The sequence below is a fragment of the Dermochelys coriacea genome, chromosome 1 (assembly GCF_009764565.3).
Source record: "Dermochelys coriacea isolate rDerCor1 chromosome 1, rDerCor1.pri.v4, whole genome shotgun sequence".
Taxonomy (NCBI): Eukaryota; Metazoa; Chordata; order Testudines; family Dermochelyidae; genus Dermochelys; species Dermochelys coriacea.
In genome coordinates this window covers 311,558,208-311,576,688 of record NC_050068.2, presented here as the reverse complement: position 1 = coordinate 311,576,688, position 18,481 = coordinate 311,558,208, and the positions used below count along the sequence as shown (strand labels likewise).

At 38.4% G+C, this 18,481-nt stretch overlaps 1 protein-coding gene across 1 annotated transcript in view; it reads left to right on the top strand.

The window, feature by feature from the left end:
- The window catches only part of WASL (WASP like actin nucleation promoting factor), an 86,234-nt gene that overhangs the window by 56,864 nt on the left and 10,889 nt on the right, over positions 1 to 18,481 (top strand). The window contains exons 6-8 of the mRNA XM_038411514.2: positions 9,617 to 9,788; positions 15,190 to 15,232; positions 15,686 to 15,839. Coding sequence (XP_038267442.1) covers positions 9,617 to 9,788; positions 15,190 to 15,232; positions 15,686 to 15,839 — 369 coding nt within the window. The remainder of the gene's footprint in view (positions 1 to 9,616; positions 9,789 to 15,189; positions 15,233 to 15,685; positions 15,840 to 18,481) is intronic.

Genomic DNA, 18,481 nt, shown 5'->3' with positions numbered 1-18,481 from the left:
CACTTCCCAGGCCCCTGCACAGGGTTAAGGAGTAATGGGAGCCTGTTTATATTCAGAAGTTCCACACAAGGATGGCAGCGGGGAGAAATGGGGGCTGGATGGCTTGCCCCTTCACTCCCAAATATTTTTCAAGGATTTGGGGAGCATCTAGCACTAAATGGGGTATGCATAACAACCCCAGACTGCTCCATGGGGCCTGGGGAGAAACTTCGAACAGTCAGGCCAGGAAAGATGCTTTCTTTTTCACTTCTGCCACTACCAGGGACTAGGAGAGAAGGGAGGCAGTGGGTGGTGTGTGGGGATGGATTCATCCATAGGCATGGAGAAGGCAGTCAGGCATTAGGCTGCAGGGAGAAAGGAGGCATGCTATTTTCACCAGAAAGACTTGACAGAAGGGGGGGGGGGGTATCCCTTCAGCCTCTCTAAGGGATTTGAGGAAACAAGCAGTTCCATAAGGGATGGATCTTTCTGTCAGATGGGGGAAGGAGGAGGAGGCACAAGTGTGTGCATGTGGAGAGGTGAGGGAGGGGGTTACCCAACCTTTGATATCGAGCACACTGGGCGCTGAATGTGATTGAAACTGAAAAGCAGTGATTCCTGGGAAATGATTTTCCAGGGAGCAGAGGCTACTGTGGTGCAGGAGGGAAGCAGTGGAATTCCTCTGCAAGTCCTGCGGGGGAGTTGGAAACCTGATTGGTCTCATGCTAGTGCTGCTGCTGAAGAGGCTGCCACGTAGCAGGCCCCTGGGTCTGGGGAAGAGCCTGAAAAGGAATGGGCTGAGCATGTTCAGTGTCTTAGGCCTGTCCAGTCTTCCCTGCTGAAGACACGTAAACATCAACAGGGAAGCAGAACTGTCCTTCGTTCTTCTTTTAAAAGAAGAAAATATTTTAAACTGCGACAATTATTGAAAGGTTTTGCTATCAGAATTCTTTAAAGTAGCTGGTATCAGAAAAATCAGACAATATTAATTTCATTCCAAAAAAGTTTTCTGCAAAACTTGTTGATTTAAGCTCCTTATTAATTACACAGCTGTCCTTGCATCCTGTGGAGAGCTTACTAAGACCAAATCAAAAAGACCTTTGGACACTCAAGGAGACTTAATCCTTCGCTACATATAAATGTTCTAGAGCTTTTTGATTAGCCTATGTAGCTTTCCTGCCCATGGTCCAGGGCCGAGCTATGACAGATAATACAGCAGCCGCGTTCTATGTGAACAAGCAAGGGCTTGATTGTACTCCTTCTCTGTTGGGAATTGGTGTGTTAGGCTGTCGCATCAACTTAGTAGCTCTGCACCTGCCAGAAGTAGGCAACCTAGCAAATCACGAAGCAGAAAGTTCTCATGAGATCGCAAATGTTCAGTCAAGGATTCCATCATACAGAACACTTCCACCAGCGAGGTCTCCTAGTCGTGGACTTGTTTGCCTCGGAGGCAAAATGTTAATTTCTGTTGCAGGGAAGGTCTGAGCCCTGGATCACAATCCATTGCATTCCTCATCCCAGGAGCCTTGAGGGTAATGTATGCCTACCCACCAATTCCTCTAATATGAAGCGTCTTGAGAAAGCTTAGGAAACCCCTCATGGTAATAATCCTGGAAGCAGCAACTTGGCCCAGGAAACTTTGGTAGGCAGATCTGATGACAGTCTAGTCAGCCATCAATAATGCTACTGCTAATTCCAGTTTCCCAGAACAGTGAAATACCCCAGTGACTGCAGCTTCCTGATGGTCCAAACCAGATGTTAGACACATGTTCTCTATCACCACATGGAATGCATTAACACTAAACAGCATTGGGTACAGGACAGTTTGTCAAAGAACTCACCCATTGCAAAATCGTTATTGCCACAGAGGCTCATTTGCTATAAAGCAATCAAGTTACTGTTGAAGGAGTAACATTACTCCACTGCTGAATTTAAGGTGTGATATTAGTGCAAAAGTAGAAGCATGGAATCTGGGAGATGTACAAGAATGTAAACACAAAGGCATTTTCTGGCCCATTGCAAAATGTGACCATGAGATATACATCAAATCCCTGGCTGATGAAGCAGAGGATGGCCTAAGAACAACAATGTACATCTTGTGTACGGACCCATCAAGCCCCTGGCTGGCAGCCATAAAAGCCTTCTAACATCGTTATGAAACCAGATTGCTGTCCCTGCTCATCAGTGGACACGGTTCTGGGCAGATGGAAAACACATTATGAAAGCATGTTGAACTACAGACATGCTGATGACTGTCCAGAGCTACCTGACTTGGCAAACCACACCGCTTCAGATGCTCAAGTGACAGAGGATCAGTGTTAGTCCCTGGAATTACAAAAGGCCATCCAAAAGTTTCAGAACAGACCTGTAGCGGGACTTGATGGTATTCCACTCAAGCTGATCAAAGGTGCCTTGGAACCAGTGAGCATTGGCCTGCATCAACTATTGTTAAAAGTGTGGACATCAGAATAGTAGCAAAATGGAAAGATGGCATCACAGTGTCCCTGAACAAGGGCAAGCATCTCGCACATTGTGGTGCACCTACAGGCCAATAGCATTACTGGTCCCTGGAAAGGTGTTCATTCACATTCTGCTTGGTAGAATACAGGTGCTCCTTAATAGGTATTGTTTGTGTACAACAATCAGGTTTCGCTGTTGGATGGTCAATGATGGACGCTATTCTTACCCTCCAGCTTCTGGTTGAACTGCACTGAGAATTTAACCACCTGCTTCACCTGGCATCTGTCAACATTAAAATGGCTTTTGATTCCACCAGCAGGTCAGCACTTTGGCTCATACTGATAATTGGCAGTCCTGATATTCTGGGAAAGCTAGTGCAAAATCTTCACACCAGTACCGGTGCATTGGTCCTCAGTTTTCACCACTTTTCTGCATAACATCAGGTGTGTGACATAGTGCATTCTCACTCCACCACTGTTCTGTTGAGCTATTGACTGGATATTGGAACTTGCTGATTCATACATCAGCATCAGTTTGGTCAAGAAGCATTCATCAACCAAGACTACACAGATGACACTGCCTTGCTTGTGGAGGAGACTGAGACTTTGACAGGTAGATGCTGTCCATACTATGGGGTTAAACATTTCATGGTAGAAGACCAAGGTACAGAACCTTGGAGTTGGGCCACCAAAGCCCTCAGAGCAGGGGCGCTTGAGTACTGTGGAAAGCACTAACTAGTTCCTCTACCAAGGCTGCAAGTAGAATTCAAGCAGTTGCAGCAAACCAGATGTTGTTCAATGAATAGGTCTTGCTGCCTTCTGTGTGAAGTCTGTGTCTCATTTATGGATGCAAAAAAGTTTGTGCTGAGACAAGGATCTATCAAACCTGCATTCTGCCCGCATTGCTATGCAGAAACGTGGATCCTCTTACAGGCAGACTTGGATCAGTTAGAGGCATTCCATACACACTGTGAGTGCAAAATCCTGAGCGTAGAGTGGTTTGACTTCATGTGAAGCTTCATGATCTCGCTCATTATATTCAAAAGTCATTTTGCATGCTCTTCAGCCATCTTGCCAGGATGGACAAAAACACCCTAGCTACTGGTCTCAAACTCTCCATCAGCATGCAAAAGGGGGTATGTCCTGACCCCAGCTGTTGCCACCTGCGGGACCACCTTAGAGATTTGTGGATTTACAGGATTGAGACAGATCTGTGAACTTCACTACATAATGTGATGCCATCAACCATGGTCACTCTGGCTGGCGCAGTAGTCCTCAGTAGACTATAGGTGTTTGATCACGCAATTACAAAAAGGCATTCTGTATTCTCACTCCTGAAGGTAGGTAAGTTCCTGAGGAGCCTAGTCTACTCATTTCCTCAAAGCTTCCCTTCCTTCCTGGGATCTCATTGCACTCAGTTTCCTCTCTCCATGAAGATGGTATTCCTAGTGGCAATTACATCAGTCTGCAGAGTAGGGAAATGCAGCCACTCATGAATGGGCCATCATACACTGTCTTCCATCAAAACAAAGTTCTCCTTAGGCTCACCCTAAATTTTTACCAAAGAAGTTCTGTCTTCCGTCTGAATCAGATGATTCATTTGTCTTCAGTCTTCCCTTAACGCCATGCCAACCAAGGAAAGGATAGACTTCACACCTTGGATATATTTGGAGCCCTCTCCTTTTACCTTAATAGAACTAAATTATTTGGGGTCTGCCCAAGGTTATCTTATGACCTTTATCCATAGGATGAAGAGTCAGGTAATATTCACCCAGAGGCTTTAAGTGGGTAGCTAATTGTATTAGGGCATGTTATAAGCTAGATAAATTAGACCTTCCTTTACATACGGATCTTGGCCTATTCTGAGGATGCTCAGCCATCCTCTGCAGCTTCTTTGAAAAACGTACCCATTTCTGATATTTGTAGGGGATCATTTGCATGGGGATCATTACATGCATTTTTGAGGCATCTAGGTCAGATGTCCATTTTGGCAAAGCTATCCTAGAGTCACTATTCAGGTAGACTTCAAGCACCCTCCTTATTTACATCAATTCACTGTTGTAAGTCACCAAAGTGGAATACATATAGACAAACACTGAAAGAAAGAACAGTGATTTACCGTACAGTAAGTGGGGGGCTTTGACGGGTTGTCTGTATGTATTCCACATCCTGCACTCCTTCCTGCTACTATAAAGTCTGATAATACTTGGATTCTGTATTGGTGAAGGAACTGAAGGCTATTTGGCCCCGCTCCACACTTTGTCCTCAGGAGGAGGAGGAAGTACGAGGGTACTCAAGGTTCAGGGATGGCCACAACAAATACTGCTGGTCAAAATATTCTCAACTTGAGATGTGGAAGGGGTGCACCAGAAGGGAATACCTATGGACAACACACCCCTAAGAACCACAGTCACTGCAGCTTAAGTAACTGTTCTTTCATATAACTTCCTCCAGCTCCTAGGAGGTTCTAATAAAAAACAAAAATACATTTCCTTCTTCTAGGAAAAAATATTATTTTACTTTTTGTATCATCTCAATGCATAGCTATTTTTATAAAAGGTTTTGTGAACTGGAATATAATCATTTTTTATATAGATAGATATAAAATGGATATATATTCCAGGTAACAAAACCTTTTATAAACATAGCTATATGATTTTTTTTAATAGATGTGTGAAATCCTGGCCCCAGTAAAGTTAGTGGCCATTGATTTGGGCCAGATCTCACCCAAAATGTTTAAAAGTCTCTGAAGTTTTCTGCACATGTAGAGAAGGCTGTCTGTAGAGCTATACTTCAAATAAAAAAAAAATCCTGTTATGGATGACCTTTAGGATTAAGAATTTAAGATTTCAAACAGAATTGCAGGATTAAAACCAAATTAGCATAAATGGTTATGTAAAATGCATTAGCCTGAAATTTCCTGGGATTTGTTTTACTCTCATTGGTAATAGCAAAGTCTCTTTATGCAAATTGAAGGAGTTGCTGTGGTTATACTGACATCATGGTAAAATTCTGGATGAAAAAAGAAAGGGATTTGTCAGAGAATTAGGTTTTGAGAGATTCTAAGAACCATGTGGTACAATTTTTATTTCAGCTGTAATACAGTACTACAACCAATTAGATTTATTCTAGAGTTGTCTGCGCTCTGGGACAGATGACATGCAAAGCTTTAAAATACAGAGGATTCTATAAAATACAAAATACTGAAATGTTTTGTACTACTTTTTCTGGAGCCGCTTCAGAAGATATCAGATATTAACATCAGTGGATGCTTAGGGCCACTATATTGTCAAGTACTTCCAAATGATGAACTCTATTTGCCTCTCTCATCTTCATTTATTGAGCTGTCTACAGCTGATGGGGAAGGTGCATGTGTTATGATGGGGAATATTTTGTTGGATATAAATATGGCAGTACTAGAAGAAAATGATAGTTCATGCAGAGGTTCTTGTATTCCTCATGGACAACTAAGGTTTACCTGGCGGTAAGCATTCTCAGCTGGCTAAAAATTGTTCTGTGAATTTTGGAACAGGTGTTGTGAATATCAGGGAACTTGATTAACATTTCAAATATTACAGCTGAATAAAGATTAATTATGAAATTATCTAACTCTTTGAATGGACAACCATTTATAGTTGTAGCATTTTACATACAGTGTGTGGGCAGCATATATTCAACATACTGAATATTTGAAGATTTAGTCTTTCTGTTAGAAAAGGTGAGATACGAAATGTTCTGATCTCAAAAGAAAATGCAATATATTCCCCCCGCCCCCAAGACAATGTTACAAATTCCGTTTGATTTTTGGAATAATTTTTTTAAGAGTAATATATTAAAACTACTGCTATCATGCAAATGTATAACCATAATCATGAAAACTAAGAGTAAAATCAATAGTTAAATAATATTTCTGTAGTGACTTTATTTTGGAAGCATGTAATTGTTAATGCATCATGTAAATATAAATGTAATTTCATTTTGTTTCAAAATTTTATTACAGAACTCAAGATTATATATAACTTCAGGTTTAAGATTTGGTTGTGAGTCAGTAAGCTTTTAAAATACAGTTTTTAAATGTGATATGCAGTGCCTCTACAAAATCTTGTCACCTATAGTAATATGTATTCACTGCCCCAGTAACCAAGCACTGAGCATACAATTAGTTTATCTTATCTTTTTTTCATTTATATTTAGTAAGTCTCTGAAAAAATAATACACAAGCATTCTTTCAAAGGACAAATTTCAGGAGTCAAACAATACTTAACGTATTCAAGGCTGTGCAGAGAAAAATCGTTCCCTGTTAAAGTCCACTAAAACAAACAGGCAACTAAAAAAGGAGACCTATTAGCTAATACTACCAAGAATACATTTTAATAACCTTTTTATATTAAGGAAAATGTAAGACAAATAATTCCTGAATTCATTAGTATTAGGAATATCTGTATTTGAATATAGTCAGTTGCCTTCAGAAAAAAATTTCTAGTTGTTAATACTGAGTGTTCTATTTTTTCAGCTTATCAAAGTCAGATGTTCAATTGATATTTAATATGACATCCAGAACAACTGTTAGAAGAACATATGCTAAATTTGCAAAGTCAAGTACCCAAAAGTTAAGAAATGCCAGAATTAAGGTTTCTTTTACAACTTCAATCAGTCACGTTCTGTGTATGCTTTGACTTTAATTGTGTGATTGTATTTGATAGACAGCCAAGGAATGTTGAGACTAGTGATCCTCAGTTCAGTTCTAAATTTTGGAAGGGAATATCCTGTAGTGGCTACACACCTTTGTTTGTCTGTTTTCTTCCTCTGGCCTGGTCCCTTCTACCCTCATCCCTGCCAGCTTGTCCAGTCCTCTTTCTGTTCCCCCACCATCTTTCCTCATCCATCTGCATTCCAGTGAGGCTGCTTCTTTCTCTATGCAGTCTGGGAGCCAGCAGGAGGGGCATTGAACAGAAGGAAGTCTTGCTCTCATTTCTGGTGCCAGTACCACAACAGCCCTCAGTTGCTGTGAGATCCAGTTGTTGAGAAAGTCCTGCTCAGCCCTGCAGCCTCAGGACGGAATATGCTCAGCCATTCTGGAGATGGCGCAGGAACAGTGAGGGATGGATTTTGGCTGCCAGCCTCTAACAAACCTCTATACTGAACATGTGCAAACTGACTTTTCAGTGGCTTATAGCTTGGATAAGTTTGGGTAGACTTTCATGGGGACTGTAAAATGCAGATCCCTGGTACTATGACAATCCCCTGCCAAACTTCAAGCTCCTGCTCCAAAGCACAGAGGTTTGTTTGTGTCAGTGAAAAGTTGTAGGAATTTAACATGGGTAAGACCAATGTTTTTTTCCCAAATTTTGTTTTCTGAAATGGCGGAACTGTTTTAGCCAAAACTTTCCAAAACCAAGTCTTCCTGAGGCATATGCGGTTTCAGCCCAAAAGATTAAAGTTTTCTAAAGTTATAAGCAACTGAAAATAGGGTCTTCTAATGCAAAGTGTTGAGCAGCCTTAACTTTTGGCATTGCTATCAGCTCCACCTATGAATAATTGAAGATGGAGAAAAATAATACTGACTTCTAGAAACACAGACAGGTGTATTTGGAAGATTACTTTTTTCTACATTGAGGTATTCTAGAAAAACAAGCTAAAAGTGATTTTTTTTTCTTTTTTCAAGACTGCAGATTTACCTTTGTTTCCATACCTTCATTATTCAGTCTTTATCATATGATGTGAAATTGCCCATGGTTAAAATGAAAGCATTTCTAACACTATAAAGGATTTTTAAGGATATCTGATACTTCAGGTTATATTCAGTTGACAGTCAGTTGATCCACCAGTGACATACCTTCCTGAGCTTGAGCAGGGACCAGATAGAATGATCCTTGCAGCTGCCATATACTTCCAACATTAAAGCCCAATCCTTTGAACACTTATCCTGGAATCTAGGTATTGTCATACTTAATCAGACCTTGAGGCTCATCTAATCCAGTCTCTGACAATGGCCAACAACAGAAAATTCAGAGGAAGGTGTAAAAATCCTGTAAGAGGTAGACGTGGGATAATCTGTCTGTGATGTTAAGTCTTGTTCTGGTCTCTAATAGTTGTAGATTAACTTGGGCCTTGAAGCATGAGTTTTAATGTCCCTTCCAAAAAAATTTCATGTGGATTGCTGAACTGTGGGAGTAAATGTTTCGAAATCAATGGGACTTCCCATGGAAATAAGCATAAAACTCTCTCATATAATCAGTTGAATTACTACATTAATATCTCCTCTTGAATGAATAGTACAAAAGAATGACTCACTAACAGAATTGGTTTGTATAGATGCACGGGTATATCCTCAGCTGGTAAATTCTCATAGCACCGTTGACTTCAATAAAGAGATGACAGCTTACACCATCTGAGAATTTGCCTATAGTGTCCCACGTGTCATTACTCTCCTCTACATTAGTATCCTCTTTATTATAATGGAAATATTGACTGGATGAGTCACAGGACCAAATCCTACTCACCTTACTCATGTCAATAGGGCCACTTATGTGAGTAAAGTAAATTGGAATTGGCTTTAGGAGAGTTTAATTTTTGGCTGCTGTCAATCTCAGAAACAGAGTAGCTATCTTGCTAGCTACTGTCCTTTTTAAAAACAGTTTGACATCACAGGCATTCATCACAAATATTTCAATCACAAGGCTGACACTCTGGTAGTCTGAGGTTTCTTGTCTCTAGACATCATTGTTTGCCATGATATTATGATAGTGGTAGTACACTGCTACTGACTACATAGGGTTTAGTGTTCCATATTTCAAACACAGATCTATGTGCAAGCAAATCTTACTGTTATGCTTCAATAAAAATCATGGAATGAACGAGCTTTCTTACTCTGATTTTGTTTGATTTCTTCTATACAAAAATGATATAAAACAAATGTCCTGTTTGTGAAATTGTTATGGCAGTACCCCAAATCAGACTAAAGTTTAGTCCTGAATAATGAATAATTTATCTTGAGCCTCTCTACTGATTCCTAATCTACTTACACTCAGAACTCAAGCAGAGTACCACATTTGGGGAGCGAATGGGTGCAATATGTATGTGTCAGCAATACAGAATCATCCAGTTGGTAGGTTAAAGGTGTAATCCACTTTGGTTAAGTATAGTACAGTAGTGAAATCCATGTCCTTTCTTCATAGGTCCAAATCTACCAATGGCAACTGTTGATATCAAAAATCCAGAAATTACAACTAACAGATTTTATAATTCACAAGTCAACAATATTTCGTATACCAAAGAGATCAAGAAAAAAGGAAAAGTGAAAAAGAAGAAATTGACAAAGGCAGATATTGGAACTCCAAGCAACTTCCAGTAAGGACACTTGTATTACTGTTTGTTTTCCCGCTTAGAAAAACAGTTCAGCCACATAAATATGGCTTGTTTAAATGGTTGTTAGCAAGTTAGCCCTAAATTTCAAACTGACTGCTTAGTTAACAAAGCCTCCTCTTAACATTTTGTTAGGTATCGTATCTTTTTATATAGCTTAACGGTTCTTTTCTAATTTCATTTCTTTTTACACATGAAATATGTTAGATCCTATTTCACTTATATTATTTTTTTAAAATTTCACATTCATACCATTTTAGATTAATTCTTATCTGTTTCCTGAATTGTAATTTAACAAGATTTAATCTCAATACTTTTTGAAAAGTAAGTGTGCATTATTCACTCGTTAGCAGGGAAGGAGAAGTAATGACAGATAACACCAAGATGACTGAGGGGTTTAATGCCTGTTTTGCTTCAGTCTTCCCCAAAAAGTTCATTGTGACCCAGATGCTTAACACAATATTAACAATAAGGGGGAAAGGAACACAAGCTAGAGTAAGGAAAGAACAGGTTAAAGAATATTTTTATTTAAGTTAGGTGTGTTCAAGTTTGCAGAGCCTGATGAATTTCACTCTAGGGTACTTAAGGAACTAGCTCAAACTCAGAATTATTAGTGATTCTCTGAGAACTCATAGAGGACTGGTGAGAGTATCAAAGGACTGGAGATGATATGATAGCTGTCTTTACAAAGTGGAACAGAGAGGACCTAGGGAATTATAGACCAGTCATCTTAACTTTGATACTCGGAAAGACATCTGAATAAATTGTTTATCAATGAGAAGATAATAAGGTAATAGTAAAAAGAAAAGGAATAGTTGTGGCACCTTAGAGACTAACATATTTATTTGAGCATCATGCTCAAATAAATATGTTAGTCTCTAAGGTGCCACAAGTACTCCTTTTCCTTTTTGCGGATACAGACTAACATGGCTTCTACTCTGAAACCTGTGGTAATAGTACTAGCCAACATGGATTTGTCAAGAACAAAGCATATCAAAACCAACCTAATTTCCTTCTTTGACAGGTTTACTGGCCTAATGTATAGGGGGATGCAGTAGAGGTGATACATTTTGATTTTTAGTAAGGCTTTTGACACAGTCCCACATTACATTCTTATAAGCAATTAAGGAAATGGGATCTAGATGAAATTACTATAAGATGAGTGTACAACCGGTTTAAAAAAAAAAAAAGTACTCCGTAGTTATCAATGGTTTACTAAAAAGAAAAGGAATACTTGTGGCACCTTAGAGACTAACAAATTTATTAGAGCATAAGCTTTCGTGAGCTACAGCTCACTTCTCTGGGAGGGAATATCTAGTAGTCTTGCAAAGATCCATCGTTGGTCTGGTACTAGTTAATATTTTGGATAATGGAGTGGAAAGTATACTTATGAAATTTTCAGATGACACCAAGCTGGGAGGGATTGCAAGCAGATTGGAATTCAAAATGACCTTGACAAATGGGAGAATTTGTCTGAAATAAACAAGATGAAATTCAATAGATACAAGTGCAAAGTACTACACTAAGGAAGAAAAAAAAATCAAATACCCAAATACAAAATGGGGGATAACTGGCTAGGCAGTACTGCAAAAAAGAATCTGAGCATTGTAGTCACAAACAGAACATCAGTCAACAGTGGTGATTCTGTTGCACAAAAGGCAAATGTCATTCTGGGATGTATTTATCAAGAACATTGTATGTAAGACATGGGAGGTAATTTCTCAGCTCTACTCAGCATTGGTGAGGTCTCAGCTTGAATTGTGGTACTACACTTAAAGACAAATGTGGGCAAATTGGAGAGATCCAGAGGAGAGTAATACAAATGATAAAAAGTTTAGAAAACATAACTTGTGAGGAAACATTTTAATAAACATAAATGTGCAGTTTTTAGTCTTGAGAAAAGAAGATTGCAGGATGGGGGAGGACTTGGTAATAGTCTTCAAATATGTAAAAGGTGGTTATGAAGAGGATGATGCTTAATCTTCAGGGAGGAATATTTAGGTTAAATATTAGGAAAAAAATTCTTACTATAAAGATAGTTAAGTGCTCAAATAGATTACCAAAGGATGTTGTGTAATCCCTGTCATTAGAGATTTTTAAGAAGAGGTTCAACAAACAAAAACCCAGGGGAGGTGGGGTAGACTAGGTGACCTCTCAAGGTTTCTTCCAGCCCTCTGTTTCTGTGATTATCCACTAGGTTTCATAGTCATATTATAGCAACGGGAATTTAAAGACCCTGAGTTAGCTACAGAAGGCATCCCCTTTAATTCCCTTAATACAAAATCAAGGTTTTCTTCAATGTGGGATTATGCCCTTGTCGAGCAATCCTGTTTTGTTGAACCCTCATCCTCCATCACTAGCACGCTGGGATAGCCTGGTAAACTTTCCCATGGAACTAGTAGCACTACCGTTATAGCAATCTCATTTAATAGTGTTTGGAAAGAATGTGGAATATAGTGAGAGCTCAGTAAAGGTGAAGAAAGAGAGGATAAAATGTATCCTTTTACCAAATGTGATGTTTAAGTTCTTTGAGGCAGAATCATTTTATCTGTTTGTACAGTGCTTAGTACAATGGGGTCCTAGTCTGTGACTGGGGCTCCTTGGCCCCAACCAGAATATAAACAATAAAAGAAGCACTACTGCCAAAAAAACAGACAATAGGGAAAAGCTGAACTGCGTGACCTAAAAGAAGGAAAAACTCAAGTGACCATCAGGCCTGGTCTACAGTGGAGATTTCAGCTATCTGTGGCCCACTAATGATGGAGCTCCACTGATGCAGATCCCTAGCATAGATAAGCAAAATCACAATAAATTATCAATTGCACTAGTGGAGTTTATCGTTGCTTAAACCAACACTCAGTGTGCACTAGTGTGGCCATACCAGTGGCTTATCACAGATATCTGTAACAAAGGCAAAATTCTTAGTGAAGAAATTACATTTATAAAGTTTTTCCATTGTTTTTTACTTTGGTGGGACATGGTCTTATTCTGGAGTGTGTGGGGCTGTGGTGTGTGTGTGTGTATATGTACATACATACATTACAAGTTTCCCAGTTTAAAGTGACCTAGTATTGTGGGATAAATGTTTAATATCTGCTTTTGTTACAAACGTAGGGAAGTTCTAATGCTTGATATTGTCAAGACAGCACAGTAGATGTTGCGTAATTTGGTCCAGCATAGATATAAATAAGTACTGTGGTTACAGTACTGAACTACTGAGCATCAGAACTGGAGCTCGTTGGGAAAATTCCAGTGAAACATTTTTTCATCAGAATTTGCTGATTCATCAAAAATGAAACATTGTGTCTTGTCACACTAGCCAGAATCTGGTCAGTTTCATCACTGCTATTTGATGGTGACAGCACTGAAGTGATAAGAATCATGTCCGTTTCAGTCAACACATGTGAAGGCTTTCAGGGTCCTTGGTTCTACTTCAACCTGCCAGGCAGGCATCCAGGGATCTCAGGGAATATATTTTGTTTTGGAAATGCCACATTTTTATTAGGCCAAAAAATATTTCCTGAAACTTAAATTTCACAAACCTAAAATTTGGCTTCTCTACTAACTCTAAGCATAATTCATGTTACATATACCTTGTATAAATCAAAGTTGAACCTGGCTAACTAAAGATGTTGTTTGAAACCAATTTAGTTAGTTGTGCATCCATGAGTTAACTAAATTGGCTTAAAAAAACAACTCTTAATTATACTGTTGCAACTTTCTTATGTAGACAAGACCTTACCTTACACATAATCATAAAACTTGTATGTGAAATATTTTAGCATTTTCATACAAATTTATTTTTGTTTGTTTATTGGAAAGAGTAATGTAGCATTTTCCAAAATAAATTTGGTCAATACATAAAGGTAATCTGTGTGATATTTCTCCATGTTTGTTTTTCCAAAGATTTTTTTTATTGTTTTTAATACCACTAGCAATGACCATGAATATTTAAGAAATAAATGAACATACACATGTTAATTTAGTGCCAGTCATGATATTCTGTGCACCATCTGTAAGACTTTTGAGGAGCAGTGTGAAATATAAATTAGCTTAAATGTTTAATTTCTCTGTTAATTTCAGCTGACTTTATACAATAAGTATTAGGAGTAAACTGTATATGTAATTATATTTCATATTGATATGAGACAATGGGTTTACGTAAACACTTATAAAATGATTTAGCTAGAGACAGCTCATGTCACTTCATATGAATGTTTAGAATAATAGCATGATTAATAAGGGGGTTTTTTAGACTAGACTTTTTTGTTCATTTTGCCCATCTTATGTAAGAGACTTCTAATTTTTGCTTACTTTTTGGTCTTAAAGCCCATTTTTATCATTCTTGTAAGGGAATATTTGTATTAGGGTAGCACCTAGAAGCCCTAACCAAGTTTGGGACCCCAGTGCGCTAGGCACATATGAAGGCAGTCCCTGTCTTGATGAACTTAATTGGAAGTATGCTGTTTCTCAACTGAATATCCCCCCTGAGGTATTTTTGTGACTGTCATGACTTACTCAGATTGTGCAGAATCTCAACTTGATTTTTAAAAAGGTGTTTTTAAACCCTTGTTTTTGTCAGAAGACATTCCAAACATGAAATGCTTGTAAACTAATGTAGTGCTGCCTTCCTGATTCTGTAGGCAGCCTGAAACAATGGCTTGGAGAGGTGTGAACTCTTGTCCTCTGTTAATCTCTTGGGAATGTTAAATAAAATGCTGGCACGTAAATGTCAACACGAACTGTTTTAGTGGATGGAAGGGTGTGGGAGAGAGTTCCGGGGCTGATAGGAACTGGGAATTGCTTAGGGAAGGAAATGCAGCGTAGAACAGAAACACTAAGAGAAGGAAAAGGAGAGAAATGGAGAAAGGAGCTGTTGGTGAGGAAAAGAAACAGAGCAAAAATGGTGGTGGCCCAAAGAAGGAGGGCCAGCATACTTTCGCACTGTGTGGTATTGAATGTGACAATAAATAACTTTAATAGTAGCCAGAAGTGTAGTTACTGTATAAAAGCTAAAATCTATTCTTGATATTTGTGCAAGCCTCCAGTTAACATCTGTGTATTATGCTGGGGTATAGAGTCATACATTTATGCTACACTCAATAACCAAAAGTAGCGGAATTTGGTCCTCTCCACCAAATGAGTGTGACTTGTGATCTGGGTGAAACAGAAAACAGGTGAGAGGAAAATTACTTTATAGTGCATAATACAAATGGAGAGCTGAAGCACTGAGAGGTGTTGACTGTTGACTTACCCAGTGTCTCACAAAAAGACTATGGCATAAGCTGGTATGGCATAAGCCAGAGCTCCTGGAGTCCTAGTCCAGTGTTCTAACCACAAGACTGTCATTTCCCTGACATGGATTTCTTTAATTTTGCTTTTTTAGACACATTGGGCACGTTGGTTGGGATCCAAACACAGGTTTTGATGTAAGTAACTTCAGTATTGTACATAACATCAGATGGTTAAGGGCATCATGTTTTTGACTAAATTGTCCAAGAATGGCATCAAAAACTAAAAGTTCCATCGCAAATCATGGCTATTGCGATGCTACAGAATGATGCCCTCTGGAAAAATTCTGTGTGGAGGGAAAATACTAAAAGGATTTGTGCGGGGGAAATATTTGTAGAAGGCTAGCTAATCCTTAAATTTTGTGCTTAATATTTTCTTTCTGCACTAAGAAATGTCTGTTCTTAAGGAATTCAGCACAGAAATCTGTGCTTGAGTCTCATTTTTTGTTTAGCTGTTCCTCTTAGCTAGATGGGATTTTAATCCCAAAAATGATTTATAAGTAAAATAAGAATCTTTTTTCAATTTGTTTACTTCAGGTGAGAAAACAGTATCCATAAATAAATTATAGTACTGACATGTCTGATTTGCAGGTGAACAACTTGGACCCGGAACTGAAAAAACTATTTGATTTGTGTGGAATTTCAGAGGCTCAATTAAAAGACAAAGAAACATCGAAGGTGATATATGATTTCATTGAAAAAACAGGAGGAGTAGAAGCTGTTAAAAATGAGCTGCGTAGGCAAGGTAAGTCATCTGCTACTAATGCATCAGACTGAGCTATTTGACTTAAGGATTAAAAAATGTTACTGATGTGAAGCAGTTTCTGGAAGTCTTCTCATGCTTTTAATTGAATATTGAGTCTGAGATTTCTGTGCATTGCAGAACACTACATAAGTGTCCCAGTGTCACCCATGAGTATAGTTCTAAAATATTTCTTTGATCAAAATGTTTTGCATGTCATAAGTAATTTTCAGTAACACTTTCACTGACTACAAAGCTATGCAATATCTCCCATCTGAATTTTTAAAGTAGTTTCCATTGCATATTTTATTTATGGTCTTGCAAAATCATAAATATTTAAAGATATGATTCAAGAAATCCATTGCTGCTGTCGCTTCAAGGTAAAGAACATGGTTGAGTCATCAAATGTAGGAAAGACAGATGTGTGTCTGATGCAAACTTAAGCTTTCTAGTACAGTAGGTAATGTACCTTCTAATATACAGAGGCCTGCAGATTGTTCTCCTTTTAACTCAAGTAGCGGAACTATTGCTTGGTAATCAAATGGTCTCGGAGTTAAGTTTCTACTGGAACTTTATTCATAAATGAGCCATTTCCAGCATAATACTACTTAATGTATTCAAGAATGGCCATACTGGGTCAGACCAAAGTTCCATCTAGCCCAGTATCCTGTCTTTTGACAGTGGTCAATGCTAGGTGCCTCTGAGGGAATGAACAGAACTTTCCCTGTCTGGCGAACAGAGACTAGGGACACCATCCTTGCCCATCCTGGCTAATAGCCATTGATGGACTTATCCTCCATGAACTTATCTAGTTCTTTTTTGAACCCTCTTATAATCTTTGCCTTCACAATGTCCTCTGGCAAGGAGTTCCATAGGTTGACTGTGCGTTGTGTGAAAAAATCCTTCCTTTTGTTTGTTTTAAACCTGCTGCCTATTAATTTCATTTGGTGACCCCTAGTTCTTGTATTATGAGAAGAAGTAAATAATACTTCCTTATTTACTTTCTCCACACCAGTCATGATTTTCTAGACCTCTATCATATTCCCCCCCCCGTGATCTCTTTTCAAGGCGAAAAGTCAGTCTTATTAATCTCTCCCCGTACGGAAGATACCTCCACGCATTTTTGTTGTTCTTTCCTGAACCTTTTCCAATTCCAATACATCTTTTTTGAGATGGGGCGATCACATCTGCATGCAGTATTCAAGATGTGGGCCTACGATGGATTTATATAGAGGGAATATGATATTTTCTGTCTTCTTATCTATCCCTTTCTTAATGATTCCCAACATTCTGTTAGTTTTTTTGACTGCCGCTGCACTTTGAGTGGATGTTTTCAGAAAACTATCCACAATGACTCCAAGATCTCTCTCAAGTGGTAACAGCTAATTTAGACCCCAGCATTTTAGAGAGAGAGAGTTGGGGTTATGTTTTCCAGTGTGCATTATTTTGCATTTATCAACCTTGAATTTCATCTGCCGTTTTGTTGCCCAGTCACTCCATTTTGTGAGATCCTTTTGTAGCTCTTCGCAGTCTGCTTTGAACTTACAAAACTACTCATGATAGTTATCAGCAAATTTTGCCACCTCACTGTTTACCCCTTTTTCCATATCATTTATGAATATGTTGAATAGGACTGGTCCCAGTACAGACCCCAGAGGAACACTACTATTTACCTCTCTCCATTCAAATATTTGTTGCCATCATATTTATCTGCTGTTTTTCATAACATCTTAATGTAACTACTAGTGGTGGAAAGAAAAGGAGTACTTGTGGCACCTTAGAGACTAACAAATTTATTGGAGCATAAGCTTTCGTGAGCTACAGCTCACTTCATCAGATGCATGCAGTGGAAAATACAGTGAGGAGATTTTATATACACAACGTACATGAAACAATGGGTATTACCATACACACTATAGAGAGTGATCGGGTAGTGGTGGGAGGATGTAATGTGACATGTCATTCTGCTAAAAATAGATTGATATTATCAAAATGCAAAATAATTCCTGATTATTTTTCAAGGAGTACCGATATTAATGCTGTTGGAATTATAGCAGTTTCAGGGTGCTTGGTAAATTGCTTCATATTTGTTCATCAGTTACAGGTTCAGAGTATAGTAACTTGTTACATTTATTCTCTAGGTCCCCCACATTGGAGTGGTATGTATTGAGCTGTCATTTAAGCATATATCACTAAAAAAATATGGATTTTTTGACTGTGTGACCCTTACTTAATGGATAAGAAGTGTTAGGCAAAAATTTATTTATTAACAATAAAATACACAGTAATTGTGACACTAAAAAAATCTAGTCAAAAACTACCCTTCAGTGTTGGTTTACCATTGAAATTTGGCTTGGATTAGGACTTTTTATATCAAAACATTGGATTTGCAAATTTCCAGTTGTATTTCTCTCTTCTAGAAGTTTGATTCTCTTTTAAAATTAAAATATGTATAAAGAACCAAATTTTGAAACTGCCTGACCATGTTAGTCTTTGAGGTGTTTCTTTACTTGTCCTTGGTGTTTTACAGATAGCGTACAATACTAGCTTTTACTACGTTGTGCATTAACTTAAAGTTCCACCACTTTGCATGGGTGTAGTCAAATAAAAAGCTGCTGCCTCATATTAGCATGCATGACAAATAA